Source organism: Diabrotica undecimpunctata, chromosome 3 (genome assembly GCF_040954645.1).
Source record: "Diabrotica undecimpunctata isolate CICGRU chromosome 3, icDiaUnde3, whole genome shotgun sequence".
Classification (NCBI taxonomy): Eukaryota; Metazoa; Arthropoda; class Insecta; order Coleoptera; family Chrysomelidae; genus Diabrotica; species Diabrotica undecimpunctata.
Window position 1 is genome coordinate 86,222,466 of NC_092805.1, and position 21,696 is coordinate 86,244,161.

Below are 21,696 nucleotides of genomic sequence, written 5' to 3' on the forward strand. Positions count from 1 at the left end.
CGGACGTAAACTTAACGGTATAACTATGAACAGAAATGCTTATCCTATACCTCGTATAGATATCATCCTAAGTAAATTACAGAATGCAAAATTTATTTCATCTATCGACCTAAAGAAGGCGTTTTTACAGATTCCTCTCAGCGAGGAGAGTAAAAAGCTTACTGCCTTTGCAGTAAATGGCAAAGGATTGTATCAGTTCACTACAATGCTTTTGGTCTTGTGTCTGCTCCTCAGACTATGTGTCGATTAATGGATTTGGTAATAGGTCCTGCTTTAGACCCATTTTGTCAATACTATCTTGATGACATTCTTGTCATTACTCCTGATTTCGAAACTCATATCTCTGTATTGCAGCAGTTGTTTCAGCGTTTAAAAGACGCAAATTTGACTATTAATTTGGATAAAAGCAGCTTTTGTCGTGACTCTATTAAGTTTTTAGGATGTGTTGTAGATTCTCAGGGTCTTCGTACTAATCCTGATAAGATGTCAGCGACTCGGGATTTTCCTGTGCCTAAAAATACCACTCAGGTCCGTCGATTGTTAGGAATGGTTGGTTATTATAAGAAGTTTGTTAAGTCTTATTTGACCTTGTTGTCTCCTATCACAGATTTACTTCAAAATCGGAAAAAAGGGACAAAATATTGTGTGGACTCCTGAGGCTAATGAAGCTTTCATTAAAATCAAGGAGGCTCTCACAAATTCTCCTGTTATGGTAGCCCCAGATTTTACTAAGCCTTTTTATCTGATGACAGATTGTTCTAACACTGAATCTGGAGGTGTACTCTATCAAATGGTAGATGGAGAAGAACACCCTATAGCTTATACAAGCAAGAAATTAAATAAAGCACAGAAAAATTATACTACAACTGAAAAAGAGTTGCTAGCTATAATTACTGGTATTGAACATTTCAGATATTTTCTTGAGGGTCGTTCTTTCACGGTCATAACTGACCATAGTAGTTTGGTGTGGTTACAGAGTATGAAGAACCCATCTCCTCGTTTGGCTAGGTGGATTTTAAAATTGGCACAATATGATTATAAGATTGTTCATCGTAAAGCTGCAGGTGTAGTAGTCGCTGATGCACTCTCTAGAACGTTAGATATTAATTTGTTAGATTTATCTTCCTTGCAACCAGATGACTGGTATCAAAAAATGTTGTATGATGTACAGAATGTACCAGGTAAATTTCCTGATTTTAAAGTTGAACATGGTGTTTTGTATAAACATGTCTTAAGTTCCATGGATGCCCTTACTGGAATGTCGGATTGGAAGATAGTCGTTCCAACTCCTAATAGAGCAGAGGTTTTGGCCACTTTTCATGACCATCCTACTGCAGCTCATTTTGGTTTTTACAAAACTTTCCGTCGTATATCGGAACTCTATTACTGACCGAAGATGCGTCAAACTGTACGTAGCTATATCGTTAAATGCAAAATCTGTGCTACATGCAAACCGACAAATCTTCCCCAACCAGGTTTAATGGGTAGTTATCGACGGATTGATTTTCCATTTCAACTTATATCTTTAGATCTCATTGGTCCTTATCCTAGGTCTTATAAAGGTTCTCAGTATGCCTTAGTAGTTGTTGATTATTTTACAAAATTTCCTTTGGTTCATACTATGTCTAAGGCAACTACTTCAACCATTATCAAGTATCTTGAGAATGAGGTTTTCTTAATTTATGGTGTTCCACAGATCGTGTCTTGCGATAATGGACCACAGTTCACAGCTAAGGCTTTTCGCGACCTCATGTCTAAATATAATGTCCAAAAGATCTGGTACAATGCGAACTATCATCCACAAGTCAATCATACCGAAAGAGTTAATAAATCAATCGTGACTGCTTTAAGGTCATATTCCTTTCCTGATCAAAGAGCTTGAGATACTCATATCCACTCTATAGTACAGGCTATCAGGACTTCTTCTCACGAAATAACCAAATGTCCTCCATCTTATTTGATGTTTGGTCGTCATGTTCCTCTTTCTGGTGATTATTTTGGTACAATTTCAGAAAATGCCAATAACTTTCCCACTATATCAGATAAATTACACCGTTTAGAAGATATCCAGCATCTTCCTGATATTTATGTGGATGTTCGCAAACGTTTGAAAGCATCTTATGCTAGAAATAAATGCCATTATGACTTGAGAAAGCGAGAGTTATCCTTCAGAATTGGAGATTCTGTGTTGAAAAGAAACTTTGTCAAATCTGATAAAGTGAACTTTCAATCGGCCAAGTTATGTCAGAAGTACATACCTTGCACAGTTATTAAGGTCATTTCTCCTTTAATTTATGAGTTGAAGGAAACTTCCACTGGCAGGAAATTAGGAAGGTTTCATGTTAAAGACTTACTGGAGGACAAGACAGTAGGTCCACATAACTTGTCAGATAATTTGGATTCTTCATCTTCAAATGAAGATTAACTGGTCCCTTATCAATGCTGTCCCAGTTTAGTTGTTTAAGATCGGTTTATCTATTTTGTTTACCTGGCAAAACAATAAGATGTTGTGCTATTTTGCCTTCTATTTTTTTTTTATCTTATCTTAATGTTGGTTATTATCTTAGTTTATGGACTTGTTAATTTTGTTGTTTGTTTTCTCTTAAAAGTCCAACTGCATATCATAGGAGTACAGGATGGATATATGGGAATTTCCCCATCTTGAGTTCTGAGTTGAATAGATATTTACAGGGATAATGCGGAAAACATTCCAAGTATTTTCTTTAATAGTGTTTTATGGTTTTGTGGACCATGGCCATAAAGCTTATGCATTCATATTCACTTACTGTGTCGGTGTTTTAGCGTGGGTTCAGGATTGATCACCCTGGATGTGTGCCCTCACTTGGCTCAGAAATATATCAATACATATTAGTTGTTCCTTGAGTGTCTCTTAGGTTGAAATTAGAATGTGTCATTTAGAATTGGATCGTTCTGATATTCAGCAGTAAGTAAGTCTGTTTAACTTGGTTTGTTATCTCCTATGTTGTTATCTTCTCAAGAATTTGAGTTTAACATATCTTAGTATCTTGAGTTTGTACCTGTCTACCTACAATTCGTACGGATTGGTAGATGTGAGTTTATCTTTACCTTGAGTGTATCTTTATCTTTACCTTAATTGAGTTTATCTCGTACCTTTACCTTAATTTAGTTATCTTTACCTTTACCTGGATAAGTTTATTTCTTATCTATATCTTATGAATATATATCTTATCTTTATCTTGATTATGGAGTCCTAAAAATCTGTCCTTTACTGTTCTTGTCGTGAGTAAAGAATTGGACCACGTCAATAGTACAGTTTGGGTATTACAGTTAGGATCTCTTTTATCTTTCCTTCTACCAAGTGTATAGCTGGTAGAAGTGAGTTTTGTGCATATCCTCTACCATGAGTAGATCTGGACTTGCAATTATCTTTTACCTTTTGTGCATATTCTTTACTACGAGTTGGGATTGCAGTTAACTTACTTACTTTTTTTAGCATACCCTATACCATGAGTATAGTGGGCTTGCTAGTATCTAGGCTTGCTAGTGCCTTTACCGATTGTGTGTTTTTCCTACCGCTGCTAAAGCAAGTAGATGTATTGAATTATCTTTTACCTTGAATTTTCGAATATGTTGCTGATATCCAGAACCATATCATATAGATGTTTAGGTTTGTAGTAATATAGTTTCAACTAGTCCTAATAAATTAAGCCCTCATTGAACTCTTGAGTGATTAATAGAATCTGTTCGCTCTAGTGTCAACGTTGGGTAAACTTGATAGGACTTTGTTTGAGTTTGTGTTATGAATGGTTCTTGGTCGTATCTTTTAGAGGTTGTTAACACACCTCAGTAGTGTAGTTAATTCATAGTTTTACTAATACTTGGAAATATAGAATTTAAGTATTGTTGAAGGTTAATTTACTCTATATAAGGTTGAATTGAATTATATTGAATATATTGGTATTGAGATTGATATTGCTATAAGGTTATTGAATTATATTTAGAAAGTACCTAAGTGATTGGGTTATATGTTTTTTTTTTACTTTTCTTAATACTTTGTCTAAATAAATTAAATTATTTTAATTTTTTTTTTGGTAAATCACACATTATTAAATAGATCACATGCTGTCTGTCTACTGTACGTCTGTCAGTGTCATTACTTTTATCCCATCTCCTGAGTAAACAGTGTGGCTGATAAGCTCAAAATCCTTGTGGTTGACACCACAACGTTTCGGCTTCACCATATTCATCGTCTGGTTTGTCTTCAAGGCTAGATTGTCCTAGACAATAAAAAAAAAGAAACTTCTGGTAAGTGGAAAGTTTTCCTTTTTTTTCTGGAGTTGAGGGAGGATGTAGCAGTCACAACTGCTAACATATAATTAATTAATATAATTTATTATTAAAATCCTAAAACCCCTCAGAATCCCGTTTATGAAACGTTTATGGGCAATAGACGATACGATGCGCAAACTAAAGTGGTCAAGAGTCGCTCATCTAAAGTCAGTTTTGGCCAGCAACTCACACAGAGAGGTTTATTTCTCCAAGCCTTTACCGGCACTTTTCGTCTTAAAATCGGGTAGAAAATCTGGGATTGGATTTAATATTTTCCCCGAACATCAAGGGAGAAATTGGAACAAATGATAAAGAATCTTGATTGAAAAACCGGCTTCCAAATCTGCAGAAATTAATATTTAAAACCCGGCTTCCAAATCTACCGAAATAATTATTTAAAACCCAGGTGAGCAATTAAATCATTTAGTTTTATAGGCCTATCATTTTATTGATATTTTCATTGTCTTTTGAAATATTAAAAGTGTAAAATCCGAGTTTTCTCATATGTATCATGTGGCCTTGAGCTTAGATCGTAAATTTATCGGACACCTAATTAGTTTTTTTCTGTTTTTTTGTATACCTACTCGGTATAAAAACTTTCATGCCTAATTTACTAGATATTCTTTAAATGCGCAGACGCAATAAATAGACAGGATGACAGTCAGCTGATGAAATAAAATGTTTGTTTATTGTGGTAATTCGATGTAAGAGTATGTGTTGACAGTCATCTTTGGGTGCCTTGATGTTTCTCTAAATGTTATTTTTTGTAGATTTCACCCGATTAGGATAACGATTAATATTAGGATTAGTTTAACCAAACACCTACTTCAACCCATTGGTAACCAGGAACCTATTGTCTCCAGAACCACAGCGTTCTTCTTCATTCGCTTTTTTCGGAGCCCCAAGGACCGTCAGAGTCTTAAGGGGACTTAACCAGGACAGCTGTAGTGTTGTGACAGACATTAACATCAAGTTTCATAGGGTTAAGGTTTTTTCTTGTAACTTACAACTTTGTATATGCATATACCAAAGTTAGTACTTATTACAGTTTTTGTATCATCTATAAGAAGTTAGGTAAATGGTTATTAATTAATTAAATTAGATTTATTGTTAGGGAAGGGGTTCATGAATTTTGTATAGCAGTTTTTAAAAGGAAAGGGAAGAAATTTATGTATCAGGGTTTTTAAAATTATATATATATATATATATATATATATATATATATATATATCTTTCTATATATATATATATATATATATATATATATATATATATATATATATATATATATGGGTGAGTTTTGTTAGTTGTTAATATTATAAATATATTTGTTACAAGTAGTTTTGCTTTTATTTCAGTTCCTGCTTACAGTTATAATATAGCAGAACAAAGTCTTTTTCGGTGTCTTTTTCGGTTTTTAAACATTATTACAGGGTATTATATCAATAGTACTTTATTCCTTGTTGTTCATAACTTCATTTATTTTTTCGTTAATTTCCTTCAGAAATTAGCTGGCGCCCATTTCAGTATTTTCCTAGGCATCTCTGTATATTCTCTTATCTTACCCTTTTTATAGTTCCAGATTTTCAGGTGCATTATTATATTGTATTCTTTTGGTATTGTTAAAAGATCTCTTTTCCCCTTATCTCAAAGCCAAATTCTAGTGTAGTGAGGCTAGCCCGAATTCTTGCTTGAGGTTTTGTGTCTCTGTGTTCTTTTGAGCTAAGCCATTCTTTTTATTATAACTTCTTTGCTAGTTCTTCTCTAATTTATCATCTCCTTCTCCATATACCCCCCCCCCTAAATTTTATGTAGGTTTCATAATCGATACAGAGGCAGACCTAAGTGTGCTTCCGCGTAAAATCTGCACTGCGACTCAGCCCACCACTGTATGCGTATATTCTGCCACCGGATCCTGCATCCAAACGTATAAATATAAACAGCTTACACTAAACCTTGGTCTAGGCCAATCAGTAACATAAACATTTTGTAGTCGCAGATGTCACCACATCCATACTAAGAGCCGATATTCTGTGACGCCATGGCATTAGTGTAGACATGAGAAACAAACGACTAGTAAGTCCAAATATCTTAAGCAGTATTACCTGCATCTCTTATCGTGTTAAGATACCAGAAGAAGGCCTGTCCACTGCCCATCCTTATAATCTTCCAACTGATACTAGAAGAGTCCAGTACTATATTGAGACTGGAGGTACATCAGTTTTCTCTAAACTACGGAGACTTCCACCAGACCGTCTTCAAGCTGCAAGAGCAGAATTTAACGAGCTGATGCAAGCAGGCATCATCCGACAATCAAAGTCATCGTGGGCCAGCCCGCTTCACTTGGTTCAGAAGTCTCATAGACGATGGTGTGCCTGTGAAGATTTTTGCCGTCTAAATGCTATAATAAAACCAGATCGCTATCGTATACCGCACATCCATGCTTTTGCTAACATGCTAACATGGCAAGAAAATTGACTCATATATTGATTTGATACGAGCTTTTTACCAGATCGCAGTACTTATGAAGGATTTGCAAAAGACATGTAATAACCCCATTTGGCCTGTACGAGTTCCTCCAAATGCCATGCGAAATGCTGCCCAGATGTTCCAGAGATACCTCGATCACCTGTTTCAAGAATGCTGGTGTGTGTACGTATACATTGACGATATTTTGGTTGCCTCAAAGACTGAGTGAGGCCGAGAATGAGCAACACCTGGTATCAGTACTCTGGATTCTGAAAGCATACGGACTCTAAATCAACAAGAATAAATCAAAATTCCGAAAACGTGAAGTGAATTTCCTGTGTGCGACGGTTTCCCCAAATGGCGTTCGTCCATTGCCGGCTAAAGTTAGCGCAATTCGCAAGTTTCGACAATTTACTACCAATCGAGAGCTATGATGTTTTATGGGCCAGCTCAATTACTACAGACGTTGGTTACCAAATGCTGCAAATGAGCTAATGCCACTAACGGAGCTACTCTCTCAGCAAAAGAAGAAGCAGCAATAACTGGCATTAACATCAGCGGCTGCAGCAGCTTTCACCAATGTCAAAGAACTTCTGGCGACTTTCACTAATTGTTTTTCCCAACACCAATGCCCAATTGATCATAGTTGATGCCTCAGATGCGGTATTTTGTAACAGCTACAGCCTATCGCTTTCTTCTATCGAAAGGAACGAAATCTATCTAGGACGGAACGAAACTACAGCACTCATGACCGAGAGCTACTTGCCATACTCAGTAGCGTACATCACTTCTGCCATTTTCTCGAGGGCATCTCGTTTACCGTTAATATTGATCACAAGCGTATGACGTTTGCCTTCCAACAGCGATATGAGCGGTAGTCTCGATGATAAATACATTAACTAGAATTTATTTGGCAAATTCTCGACCGATATTCGGTGGGTGTAGCCAATATCGCTACGATTGTCTCTGACAACCTGAAGTAGACGCTGTCACAGCACATATTACCATTGACTATGACCGGCTATCCGAAGCCCAGATTACAGATGCAAGTATCCAACAGACACTGAACGATCCTGACAGTTCCTTACAACTTCAACGCATAGTTCTACCAGACAGCTAGCGACCCATTTTTTATTCAGTCCAAGATGATCGTATATGAGTTTATGTCCCGGTTGTTTTCCAGAGAGATGTTTTCTTGAAGTTCCACGCGCGGTCCTACCTAGGGCGCGCTACTAGATTGCAAATGACTGCTGAACGCCTTGTGTGGCATAATATAAATCGCCAAGTCAAGCAATCGTCATGAGAGTGCATCCAATGTCAGCGTGCCAAAATTGGACATCACACTGTTACACTTGTTCTACTTCTAGGAATGACAGTCGATCGATTCGCACACATACAAATCGACATCATGGGCACACTTCCAGCAAGTCACAACTTTCGATACCTGCTTACAATGATCGATCGTTTCACGAGATGGCCAGATGTCATACCTATCTCGGAGATTACACACGAAGTAATTCGCACAGAATCTTCTTGAGGGTCTGAGGGATAGATATCCCGATTTAATGTTAAACCAGCGACCATAACTACGGACAGAGGTAGGTAATTTGAGAGCCAGTTGTTTATCCAGCTCAATGCAATGCTAGGAGTACATCATATTAAGATCACTGCCTACCACCCACAGTCAAACGGGTGTATCGAACGTTTTCACCGAACACTCAAAGCCGCTATTATAGCTGCTGATGGGGTGAAACGAAGCCCTCCCTTTGGTCCCGCTGAGTCTTCGAAGCAGTGAGCATGAGCTTCGAGTCGGTCAAGCAGGACATTTTGTGTACATCCTCCGATTTAGTGTATCTCCAGTGTGCCTCCTTGGACAGCTGCTTATCCCTAGTGCTGCTGTACCCGACGATCATAGATTTGTGGTCGAGTGGTCGTCATGATTTTCCTCCAAAATATCTTTCCTTTTATATCTTGATACGCATAATTTCCATGGGTTATTAAACTCTGGGTCGGCTAAATTACGGCTGCTCCAAACGTGTTTATATAATTTTCCGTTTGATATTTGTAAATCCGGGAAATCGTCTGGGTTCTGGAGTACATTCCTATATAAATTATCGTACCAACTGCATGATTCCAGTTCTGATGCTAATAATTCCGACTCTGGTTCTTCGCTCTGGTTTTCTTGTGGTTGTCGTGACAAAGCATCTGCTACCTTGTTGAGGACTCCATTTCTATATATTACCTCGAAATCGTATTGTTGCAGTTCTAAACTCCACTTGGCTAACCGACCTGACGGGTTTTTAAGGTTCTTCAGCCATTTGAGGGACTGATGGTCTGGTATGACCTTAAAATTGTATCCTTCTATATATGGCCTCATTTGCTTTATCCCGTACACGATGGATAGACATTCTTTTTCCGTTGTGGAATATTTTGTCTCGGCTGGTGTGAGGGTTCGACTAGCATATGCAATTACTTTATCCTGGCCGTCGTATTTCTGTGTTAGTGCAACTCCAAGTCCACAGTTCGACGCATCTGTTTGCAGGTAAAATGTTTTCGAAACATCGGGGCATGCTAATACTGGGGCCGATGTAAGTTTTGATTTTAGCTCTTCAAACGCGTTTTCCTGCTTATCGGTCCATTTCCATCTTATCCTCTTCTTCAGAAGCATGTTTAGCGGTCCTGCTATTGTCGAATAGTTCTCTATGAATCGGCGGTACCATGATGTTATTCCTAGGAACCGGCGGAGTTGACGCACATTTCTCGGTGCTGTAAGTCCGGTTATAGCGTTGGTTTTATCCGGGTCAGTTTTTATTCCTTCTGCTCCAACCACGTGTCCTAAGTATCTGAGTTCTGACTGGCAAAACGTGCATTTCTTGAAGTTCAGCTGTAATCTGGCTTCTTTCAGTCTTCGGAAGACTTCATGTATGTGATTTAAATGCTCTTGGAGCGTTTTAGATATTACTACGATATCATCCAAGTAGGCAAACGCGAATTCCATATCGGGAGGTATTACCTTATCCAGTAGGCGTTGGAAAGTGGCTCCTGCGGAATGCAGTCCGAATGGGGTGGTTTTGAACTGAAAATGGACTTTTCCGGGTACGCTGAATGCTGTCACTGGGCGGCTTGTTTCTTCTAGGGGTATTTGAAAAAGACTACACTAAAACTTGCACAGCACATTTGCTGTGATTGGTCGTTATCGACCTATGATTTGTGAGGTTATGTTTATGTATTGTGTTTTGTATTGGCGCTTTTCTAGTCGAAGATTGGCGGTTTTATTTAACACCAAGCCAGAGATATGTAAATATCTCTACACCAAGCACACATAAATTTTTTTTTATCTGTTTGGCGCTGGTTTTATTACAACTCCAAGCTTATATAAATAATATCAATTTAAAACTTTTTCATTTCAATTGTTTTAAAAATCTGTTCGTTAGAACACCATATTTTAATTATCTAAAGTCTGTTTTAGCAAGAAATTATGGATTCCTGTACTCAATCTAGTTCAACAAGCTCTGAAATTTCCTCAGGGGCCTGCCACCTTTGCAGCAAAACATTTAAAGATGTGAGATTACGAAATCGCCATATCAAAAGAATGCATAAAATAGATTTGTCCAAGAAAAGAATGAATCACATAGTTTGTCCATTATGTGAGCAAGAAACTAATTGTGAAAGTCATGAGAAGTTACGAAAACATCTCAAGGACCACCACCAGGTGAGTATTGAACTAATAACTTTTGAATTTTCTAGTAAACAAGAATATGAGAAATGGAAAGATATGCAGAAAATTGAGACAAGTTATGCAATGCATAGAATGCTTAATAGAAATGAACATAAGGTATTATACTATGAGTGTAACAGAAGTAATGTCGATGGTAAGTGCAATACTTTGTTACTTGCTATAATTAAAACTCATACTTGTCTTTCTTTAGGATATAAGCCCAACTATAAAATTAGGACAGAGAAATCCGGTGGATCAATTAAAATAAAAGGAGTGTGCCCTTCCAGGCTGATCTGCAAACTGAGAGATCAAGGACAAGTTTCTGTCAGTTATTGGAAAACACATGCTGGACATAATGAAGAATTAAGAACCATGCATCTCTCAAAAGCCCAAGATTAATGTCTGGGGTGCCACCCAGCAGAATTTTAAATGATTCAAGAAAATTGAAAACACCAAAACTAGAAAGACTTGTCCTATTAACAAGTAAAGATCTCACAAATTTGTCCAGGAAGTATAATATACACAACAAACGGGATCAGAATGATATCGTAGCAACAGCCTTAAAGGTTCAGGAATGGAATGCTAACAACAAGAATATATGCTTTCTTATTCAAGAAAGAAGGTAAACACCAAAAAATTGTTTGATACCTACCACAATTATAATTAATTATATTCCAATGTGACTTATGTGAATTGTTATTCTTGCATGGCTCATGCAACAAATCTTTTTATATATACAAAAACATTTTTAAATAATATATCTGCTAAGTTTGTAGTTATTGGCTTTTTACATTAAAGCTATTTTTTTTTGTGGAGGTTGTGGTAGTTCATGGGTTAAATATACTGCTGTACCTTTGCCTCTCTCATGTAATAAATATCTTGTCAGACATTAACAACTTTAATATAATATGAATGTACTATAATAGCTTAAATACCTATAGAGTTTTAAGTTATTGTCTTCTATCATCATCATTTATACAACCTTTTTTGGGTCTTGGTGTGTTTAAAAATACTTCCCCATTCTGTTCTATTTTGTAGTATGTTCTTCCAATTTTTGATTTTTAAAATTGCCATGTAATGTTTTATTTGTTCCTTATATCTAATTTTCAGTTGTCCTCTTGTTTTATGTCTACCTGATATTTATTTGTTTCTGTTCATGTCCCTTCTACTGAAGTTATCCTATTTGAATGAATGTTATGATATATCCAAATCCAAGTACAGTTAAAAATACATCTCCACATACAATTTTCTTTTACTCATCTTAAGATTTTTCCTTCTGTCATTACTTAGATTAGATACCCTACATTTATGTTATCATATTCACTTTTAACATTAATGATGAGATTGTGTTTGTTGACATTGCATTGATGGTTTTGAGAATTTCCTGTAGAAAAAATATCTGGTCTATTATTAATTTTTGCCTTCAGAAATCACATTTGTACTTGCCTATAACTTTTTCTGCATAATAATATGATCTTATGCTGTAATGAGCTACATATATATTGTATCCTATGTTCAGAAGTGTGATTGGGTGGTAGTTTCTGTGTTCCAAATAGCCTCTCCTTTTTTTCAGTAATAACTTTTCTCCTTGCTTAATCAGCTCAGATGATATTTAGTCTGATCAGGCTGGATCACCATTGTTGGGAGATTTTTTTTCTGCTATCTAATTGGTCAAATGTAATTTTTATGGTTCGCATCCTTGCTGTCTTCGAGTTTCTTCTTATAATATTCTGTTCATATTTTTATTTCATATTATTCTGTCAATATATTGCCTTCAATCTCAGCACATCATGGTCCTAGGTTTAAATTCTTCATTTGCTTTTTCATGTAGGAGTTTTTTGCAACTGCTCTTTTACTTAGGTTTTGTAACTCTTAAAGTTGTTCTCCATCTGTACTTTCACTCTTCTTTTTTGTGGACTTGTTTCTCTTCCTTTCATAGCTATTCATCTTCTGTTTCCACTTAGCTCATCCTTTGTATGTTTCTATCTGTATGTCCTTGTGTTTTTTCTTTCAGTTATTCTTTATAAAACCATTCACTTCTTTGTTTTTCTCCATTCCTAGTACTTTTTGGATGCATTTTTTATGGCTTATTTACAGGTTTCCCTTTTCTCATTTAAGTTTTTATGACTTGCTTTATTATATAATCTGTTGCTGAAGGTTCTTTCATCTTGCCTTCAGAAGATTCAGAATCTACATTTTCCCCTCAGATCTATCATAACGTGGGCTCAGTACTATAACTTAAATTTTTGGAGTTTTAAATTATCTACTGTAAAGGGTAATTTCTATTGTAATTGAAAAAGTATGATTACCAAAATATACAAAAAAATTTCAATCTCTTACCATTTATCTTGAATTATCTCTAAACTATAAATTTTAAGTAAACATAAACATAATTTGATGGTTTATTTTTATTAGGAGAACAACATGATGTACTTAAAAAAGAAGATTTTGCATTAGGATTTATGAATTCTGTAATGGAAGATAAATTAAGGAAATTTCCTAGCATAATTTGTATGGATGGAACACATGGGACAAATAAGAGAGGGCTGGATTTGACTGTAGTTCTCATTAAAGATGATAGAAATGCAGGATTTCCAGTTGCTTTTTTATTGTCAAACAGATTGGACCAAAAAGTTCAAGAAGTTTTTTTAGGTATGATATGAGTAGTGAGAGTTTATGACTGGTAAATAAGGATATTTATATATTATATTTGTCGATCGGATAGCCAAGCGGGCTGGGCGGCTGGCTTCTCCTTCGCTTCACTGCGAGAGATGTCAGTTCGATCCCCAGCTCGGTGACAGAAAACAAAAAGGCTAACGCAGCAGTTTAAAATTCTAAAATGAATCTGCGGCTTAGTCTAGAATATGCTGGTATCTGATCGGCCTATGGTGGAGCAGTACGGCAAGAGATAAGGGCTTGCGGCTCGGTGATACTCCTCCATAGATCCCTACCGGAAGGGCGTGTGTCGCCTAAATACCGGGTATATATATATATAAATAAGGATATTTTTCAAAAACTTTTAGGTGCCCTCAAGAATAAGTTGCAGACCGGAATTAATGCAGAACATTTCATGAGTGATGATGATGCCAAATATTACAATGCATGGGCGAAGATAATGGGCAATCCACCAAAACGGCTTTTATGTACCTGGCATGTTGTAAGAAGTTGGAATATTCAAGGGAAGAAGAAAATACAGGATACAGTTTTGAAGAAAGAAATGAAAAATGAAATGAAAAGAATAATTAATGAAACAAATGAAGATCGATTTATGGAGTTGTGCAAGAAATATTTAATAAAATTACAAGAGACAAATGAAACAGATTTTTTTAATTATCTGGCAGGGTAAATAAATATATGAAATCATACATTTTAAATCATCCTTAAGTATATTTTTTTGTAGGTATTACTTTCAGAATAAAGAGAGGATCAAAATGTGGGCCCACTGTTACAGAAGAAATTCAGGGATCAATACAAATATGGCGATAGAATCATTCAACAATTTACTGAAAACCAACCACCTAAGAAGAAATGGTGCAGTGGCAATCGAAAAGTTGTTAGACATCATAGACGATCTAGTGGATATCAAAATGTGGAAGAGGATTATAGACATTGAAAGACCGAACGCGAACAATTATCAAGATAGGGTTATAGCAAAAGCACACAAAATGGCAGAAACAATGAAAGACAAAGTGGAAGTTAAGAAGAATTTGAAGGTATATGGACAATTTCAGGTAAAATTATTTGAGGATCCTAATAAATTATATAACATAAGGATAAGACAACTGTGTGAAAATGAGTGTAAGACATTGTTTTGTAGAGTGTGCAAAATTTGTATTCATCGATACCAGTGTGAGTGTGCTGAATATGTGGTGAGGAATACCTTGTATAAGCATGTGCACTTGGTAAGAATGTATGAGGAGCGCATGGGTACTAACTCTGTTTTAGATGATGCTGCAAGGAGTTTAGGAGAAAATTCAATTATCAAATCAAGTCATGAGGAGGAAATGAATGAATTTGTCAGAGGGAAGTTGGAACAGAGAAATGTGATCCAGGAAAACACCAAACGATGTCTTCAAAAAGAAAACTTCAAAAATGTCATAGACAGCTTAGATGACTTAGACGATGAAATTTATACACAAGTACATGACAAATTTATGAGAATTGTTCAAGAAGCAAAGCGTAAAGTGAAGGAAAAATTTCCGGAAACCACTAAGGATATTACAAAGAAGCGAAAAATGGAAAAGCAGGAATATTTTCCTTCCAATAAAAAAAGAAACTGATTGAAAATTAAATTTGAACCATTTTTGTAGCTCACGTGTATTTTTTGTTTTTGTATCTGTATTGAATTTTTATTATAGTTTTATAGGCTTATTTACAAGAAAGTTAGTTAATTTAACATTATTATATGTTTACTTGATTAGTAATATAGTAAAATTTCATAAAATATATGTATATATGCTTAATTTAGGCCTGAATTTTAAAGCCATGTTAAGTAATGATGTTATTTGTAGACTTTTGTATTAGAGTTGTATTTTGAAATCGGGATGTACTGGGTCCTAGGTGAGGTTTAGAGGGGTTTTACCTTCGCCATTGCACCAATGAGGCCCCCCCTCATTTATTTTCCCAGATTTTAATAAAAAATAAATATTAAACATAGCTATTTAGTGTTTTATTTGATTTGCAATAGTTTTGCAAAAGTTATATGACAAACTTACCAGAAACCTACTGTAGAAGACATTAAGTAAGGAGTGGCAAATGAATATGTGAAAGTGGTGCAATACATGTATGAGAGGGTTAAAAACTAGCATTAGAATGAATATGTAAAATAAACAATTTTGTGTGAAAGTAGGGCTTCATCAAAGTTCTGTCTTAAGCCCATATTCTCATTCGTATTGGATCAGATAACAGCTTAACTTCAAGGTGAGATCCTTGGTCTTTAATGGATGTAGATGATTTGGTGTTGGTAAAAAAGTCTGAGAGAGAACTGAAGATAAGACTAGATCAGTGGAGACAAGATATGGGTGTAAAAGGTATTCACATTGATTTGGTACAGAACAGAAAAGTTTGTAAGTAAAATAATTAGAGAAGCCGATTCCACATGAGATACAAAGAGAATAATGGTACATGTTCATAAGAACCTCTTAACAAAATTACCTCATCAAAAAAATTAAAACAATACTTAAATATTTAATAAAAAAGGCATCTTTAAGATTTCAAAAATAGTCAGCTTAATCCTAAAATACGTATTACCTATACTCAATTTTCGTTTTAATAAACATGAAACCCGCTGAATTTGAAATTAAGATACACCTATACCGATAAAATAACAGAAAATGTACCTTGCCATTTTCAGTGTAGGAATAATAATACAAATAAAACTGTAATAACTTAATACTATCGGCTTACTACCAATACTAAATTTTCATTTTAATAAACATGAAACCCGCCGAATGGTAAATTAAGATACACCCATACAGATAAAATAACAGCAAATGTACCTTACCATTTTCAGTGTAGGAATAATAATAATACAAATAAAACTGTAATAACTTAATCCTAAAATATAAATATTATCGGCTTACTACCAATACCCAATTTTCATTTTAATAAACATGAAACCCGCCAAATTTTAAATTAAGATACGCCCACCGACCAATCACAGTTAATGTACTGTGCCAGTTTTAGTGTAGTCTATTTGAAAATATCCCTGTTTCAAATCGAGGGTCGATATAAAATTTGCTTCCTTAAGTCTATCCAGAATTTCCGATATTCTGGGTAACGGATATGCGTCCTTATCTGATAGTTCGTTGACTTTTCTAAAGTCAATGCAAAATCTGTACGAGTTATCCTTTTTCCTAACTAGTACAATCGGTGAACTCCAACCACTTGTGGAGGGTTCGATGGTTCCTTCTTTTAACATCTTGTCCACTTCTTGGTTGATGATCTGTAGCATTGCGGGATTGTGCCGCCTATAAGGCTGCTTGACTGGATCGCACTTTTTCTTCAATTTTATTTCGTGTCTTATTAAGTTGGTGGGTCCTGTTATGTTCTCAAACTCCCTTAGTTCTTTTCTTAGGAACCTTTCTAACTCCGTATTTTGAGTGGAGTCTTTTAAAGTGTTACATGTCTCTTCTTGATGTTGTATGTATTGTTTGGTCGTATGTTTATCGAATTTAAGTTCGATAGAATGGTTCCTGAGGAATTCCACTCCTATTAGGGCATCTTCCGTCAACCCTGGCATTACTATGAATGTTTGTCGGGTTTGTAACTTATCGATCTCGCATTCAATTGTCAACTTCTGGTTAAGCTCCATTGACGCTCCATTTGCTAGTCTTGTTCTCCCGCTGTAGCTATCTAGAGAGTCCTTGTATATCTGAGCTATTCTATCCCCGACGTAATTTTTAGTGGTACCTGTGTCGATGAGCGCTCTGTATGTTCTTTGCCCTATTTTCAGTGATGCGAACAGTCGAATGTCATTGCTTGCTAGCTGTGTAACGGCGAAAACGAATGGAGTCGAATCTTGCCTTACAGACTGGGACGACTCCTTGTTTCTCCAGTCTGTAATTCGTTTCCCTGACGCCTGAAACAGCAGTCGCTGCTGTAAACCCCTTCTCTGCCGCAACGCGAACAAAACTTTTTCCATGGGTTTTTGCAGTTTTTACGGCTGTGACCTGGCATCTTGCATCTAAAGCATGCCGTTTTCGCATCGTACTCTGCTTGGTCCGTGCGTCTCCAGTTTCCACGGCAAATCTGATTTGCTCGGGTCTTTTCGTCTTTTAGAGCTTTCTTATTCTTGGGCTAAATCCTGTAATTCGGCTAAGTTTCCGAAATCCCGGCGGCGAGCATAAAGCTTATATTCTGGTAACAAATTTTTGTATATCCTTTCGAGTTCTTGGTTTTTGGAAAAAGATCCTTCTCGTCTGATTAATGTTTGAATCTCCGTGATATATCTATCTACTGGTTCGTTCTGTCTCTGTTTTCTGTTTCGGATTTCCTCTTCTAGTTGTAGCAAATATCCCCTGGGATAGAAAGCTTTTTTAAAATCTTTGCTGAAATCTGTCCATGACTTCCAATTTTTGTTATTGTTTCTGTACCATAACAAAGCGTGGTCTCCTAATAATTCTGGTAATGCTCTTAGTAGATCTTGTTTATCGATCTCGTAGGCCAAGCTTAATTCGTCTATCCTCTCTAAGAATTCTATTGCATCCGAATGTTTCTTGTCGAAGTGTGTGTTCCACTTTCGTACTTGATTTAGCAATTCTGGTTGCCCCATTTGTTTCGTTATTGTTAATTCCTGTAATTGTCTTCGGATGCCCGAAATTTCCTGGGTCAGTGTGTCGGATTCTGTTCCCTTGGAAGTTTTTTCTTTTGGGATTGTTCCTGTAGCTTCCTCGCGATTTTTAAAATAGGTTCTGAGTCGTGCTCTCAATTCGTCGACGGTTCCCTTGGGATCTAAGCCGCATTTTTCGGCCTCGCTCTGCAATTCCTCTTTGCAAAGTCGATTTATCCACGACGTACCTGTTACTGAGTCTGTGTCTTTATCTGTCGGCATGTTATTAATTTTTGCTCGGGCGCCATATTGTGATGGGTAGCTCTTTCGGGGCGACAGACTCAGTAAAACACAGGTTTGAAATAAAAATAAATCTATTTAGTATATATACAATAAATAAAAAAATAAAAAATGAATTCTACGTTGTATACTTATAAAACAAAAATAAAATGAATTCTACGTTCCCGTCTGGATCCCGCGATGAATGAATTCCCCGGCGAACGTCTATAAAAGAAAAGAAACTAATTATTACTAATAAAGAAATGAATTAGCAGACCCACGGTAATGTTCAATACACAACACCGATGGGTTCCGCTTGGCTAAGGACAGAGTACGATCCTCAATACGGAAATCTCTCTGTCCGGCTTGGCTCTGTGCAGATCCACGGCAATGTTCAATACACAGTACCGATGGGTTCCGCTTGGTTAAGGACAGAGTATGATCCTCAATACGGAAATCTCTCTGTCCGGGATGGCTCGCAGGTTCACTACACCGGCGAGTCAGGGAGCCTAGAGCGCTAGCTACAAGACTGTCTAATTCCGCTATTCACACGCCTTAAATAGCCGTTCTAAATCCCACTTCGCCGTCACGTTGTAGAAGTGGATGCGCAAATATTGACACTCCCACGGTTCGAACTGTTAAACGATCAGAGCATCGTTACAATTTGTTCAACGACTGCGCGAGACCATGGGAGCATTTCGGCCTATACCAACAGACAATCACTTAGCCCGCACTGCCTTTGTTCATCCGGGTCTGCAGACCACGAATCATATGTTTAATTGCACCGATAAAGTTCATCCTCCACTTACACCACCCTATACCGGCCCGTTTAGAGTTTATTTGGAAGGTAATGACAAGTTTCTTACAGTGGATATCCAAAATTTTCCTCAAACCAACAACCTCAATCCAACATACATTCCAGCGACCCAAAAAGGTGCAGGAAGAACATGCATATGCCAACCGTCTGCTGAGTAACACAGTTCAACAAAGCCGTTCGAAACCAGCAGCTTTCTCACTGGCGGGAGCCATGTGGCAGATTGACAATAACCCGCCTGCCATACATGGGTTGACTGAAATCATGCCCCGGAAACTTATATGCATGACCTTGGAACATTCCCCCATCACTTTGACCCCAGTCAGTTAATAAAGAGAAATAACAGCCTATGTCTCTCACGAAGACCTTAAACAATCATTTATTTTAACACAATCTCGGGTTGTCACAAATAAAATAATCAAACGAAGCTTAATTCCTCAATGTCAATTGATGTCAGTTCTGTCAAAAGTAACGACACAATTATTCGTTTACAAGCTTTCAATTTTATTTTAATATCTTTAACTTTCGTTTGCATTTATTCTTAGTAATTTTAATTTAAGTTGGTTACTTTAGTTTTTAAAGTTTAGTTTTAGTTAACTATTGTAGCAAAGAATTTTTGTGTTTTGCTAGTAAAAAAATTAAACATGGTGAATTATTATATTGTTGAGTTGCGTATAAATTATGGAAAAATTACAAAAAGGATGGTGATAGTAAGTTGTCAAATAGTAAGTTGTCAGGAAACAAACAAAAATAGTATTTAACATATTTGTTTCTGAAAATATCAGTGTAATAAATATTATGTAATTAGTTTATAACTGTTTTATCTTAAACAACAAATAAATATACGTATATCTATAAAGAAAAAATTGTGCATTTTTATATATCCTTTTATTTTTTAATAATACATGTGAGATTATTTCATCGGAAAATAATAAGATATTTGGTGTTTTTTGTTACTATGTGCAAAAAAAAGTTTTTTTTTAACGTTGGAAATGTATGGTAGCTTTGAATTTAAAACGCAAAGTTTACCCAAGGTTAATCGAAAAACCCAATGTAACTACATTTAAAAGGAGGTAATTCTTTGAATTGTCGGCAATAACTAAATTTTTGAGTGTTAGAAAGTTTAAATGTGAGGTTCTGTTTTACCAGAACGCATGTACTGACAATTCAAGTAGTTCTTTTGAATCTTTATGTCGTTAACGTTCATTGGTAAAACCGAATGAAGTTAAATCCCAGTAAAGGGGAAATATTATTTTAGATTTTCTTAATTGAAAATTTTTTTTATATAATTATATTATATTGTTCATGTATTATAATAATAATATCTTATTGAGATATATCTAAGAAAAGCAAGGGAATGTTATCTTTTTTAGTTAATGAAAATTATTATTAAAGTAGGTTAGTTGGTATAATGGATATATCAGTCAAGTTAGTTATCTGTGATGATGTAGTTTTCTTGGTATCTGATTTAAGTAAGAAGTGGTATATATCGCTTAGATTCTTAATGTCACTCTTAACGAATGTCACTTGGAGAAACAATTGATACTCATTAGCGTCTTTTTTGCAGATTTCCCCAATGTTTAAGAGTTTACTATTTAACTATCTGCAAAGATTAAATTTCTTTTCTATATATATATATATATATATATATATATATATATATATATATATATATATATATATATATATATATATATATATATATATATATATATATATATATATATGTATGTCTGTGGGAAAGACAGACTGGCAAGAAGAAAGAAGAAGGGGGTCAGTCAGCTGATCCCCGTCACAACACGATTGAACTCCCAAAAAGAACTTCTACGATTTTCCTGCTTGTTTTGGTATGTAGTAGTTTCTTGTTAATAAACCATTAAAGTGTTAAAGTATGCTTCGATTACTGTGCTTCCCGCAAATTGGACACAGCTATCTGCCGCAGTGTGGTTGACCAGGCTACAAAGACGAAACCTCATCGGCGATGCAGAGCAGAGTGACAGAGACAGAGGAACCAGAGCTGACAGCCGGAGAGACTAACCACACCACTAACCTAAAAACGGATTTGCCAAAAATCATGTATTTTTTTTGGACTTAGCCTAAAAATCCGAGAAAAGGCCAAATTTGAATAATTGTGAAATCTTTGGACGATTTTCACATTTGGTCCCATTGAAGATAGCTACAAAGGAGCTGTGAATTAAATTCACAAAACAAATTTTTGACGTTTGACTGTGTTGTCATGTCTTTATAATGTATATGTTGTAGGCTTCAATTACAAATAGAGAAGCTTTCAAAAATACATTTTTATTATATTATTATATGAATTATGCAATTTTTTATTTTTTTATATACAACACGAACGAATAAATACTCGTTTCTTCTCATATTAATTGCAGTTAATTATTACAACATTTTTTTGGCATTTGCCTTTGATAATAAGCTAATAGATTTGGCAATCCTCAAACCACCAGTTGCCAGATTGTTACAGATGGTCACCAGATGTCTGTGGAAAGTACCTGAATATTATTCTTATTATTCTTTAAAAGAATTTCTTTTTTACTTTTAGTTTGTTAACGTTCTATTGGATTTTTATTAATTATAAATCACATGCTATTTCCCGATTTATTAAAAAAACATGGCAACACAGTCAAGCGCCAACATTTCGTTCTATGAACTTGATTGACAGCTCAATTATAGCTATCTTCAATGGGACCAAATGTGAAAATCGTCCAAATCTTTTACTTAAGTTTAAACAAAGAATATAGACGCTTATAGAAGAATTGTTCACTGTTATTTTTGAGTGTTAGCAAAAGATGGGTCATAGATAAAGAAAAGTGG

The 21,696-nt window shown here is 35.6% G+C and overlaps 1 protein-coding gene across 1 annotated transcript; it reads left to right on the forward strand.

Annotated features, from left to right (window-relative positions):
* Positions 1 to 10,906: 10,906 nt before the first annotated feature.
* Positions 10,907 to 15,158, forward strand: LOC140435713 (uncharacterized). The gene is made up of 4 exons (XM_072524434.1): positions 10,907 to 11,120; positions 12,914 to 13,150; positions 13,522 to 13,840; positions 13,899 to 15,158. The coding sequence occupies exons 1-4, from the start codon at positions 11,078 to 11,080 to the stop codon at positions 14,776 to 14,778; spliced, it is 1,479 nt and encodes a 492-aa protein (XP_072380535.1). The 5' UTR covers positions 10,907 to 11,077; the 3' UTR covers positions 14,779 to 15,158.
* Positions 15,159 to 21,696: the final 6,538 nt, after the last annotated feature.

Coding starts and splice junctions, on each gene's coding strand:
- LOC140435713 (XM_072524434.1), top strand. CDS start 11,078: ATGCTAACAACAAGAATATATGCTTTCTTATTCAAGAAAGAAG. Junction 11,121..12,913: donor TTTCTTATTCAAGAAAGAAG/GTAAACACCAAA, acceptor TATTTTTATTAG/GAGAACAACATGATGTACTT. Junction 13,841..13,898: donor TTTTTTAATTATCTGGCAGG/GTAAATAAATAT, acceptor ATTTTTTTGTAG/GTATTACTTTCAGAATAAAG.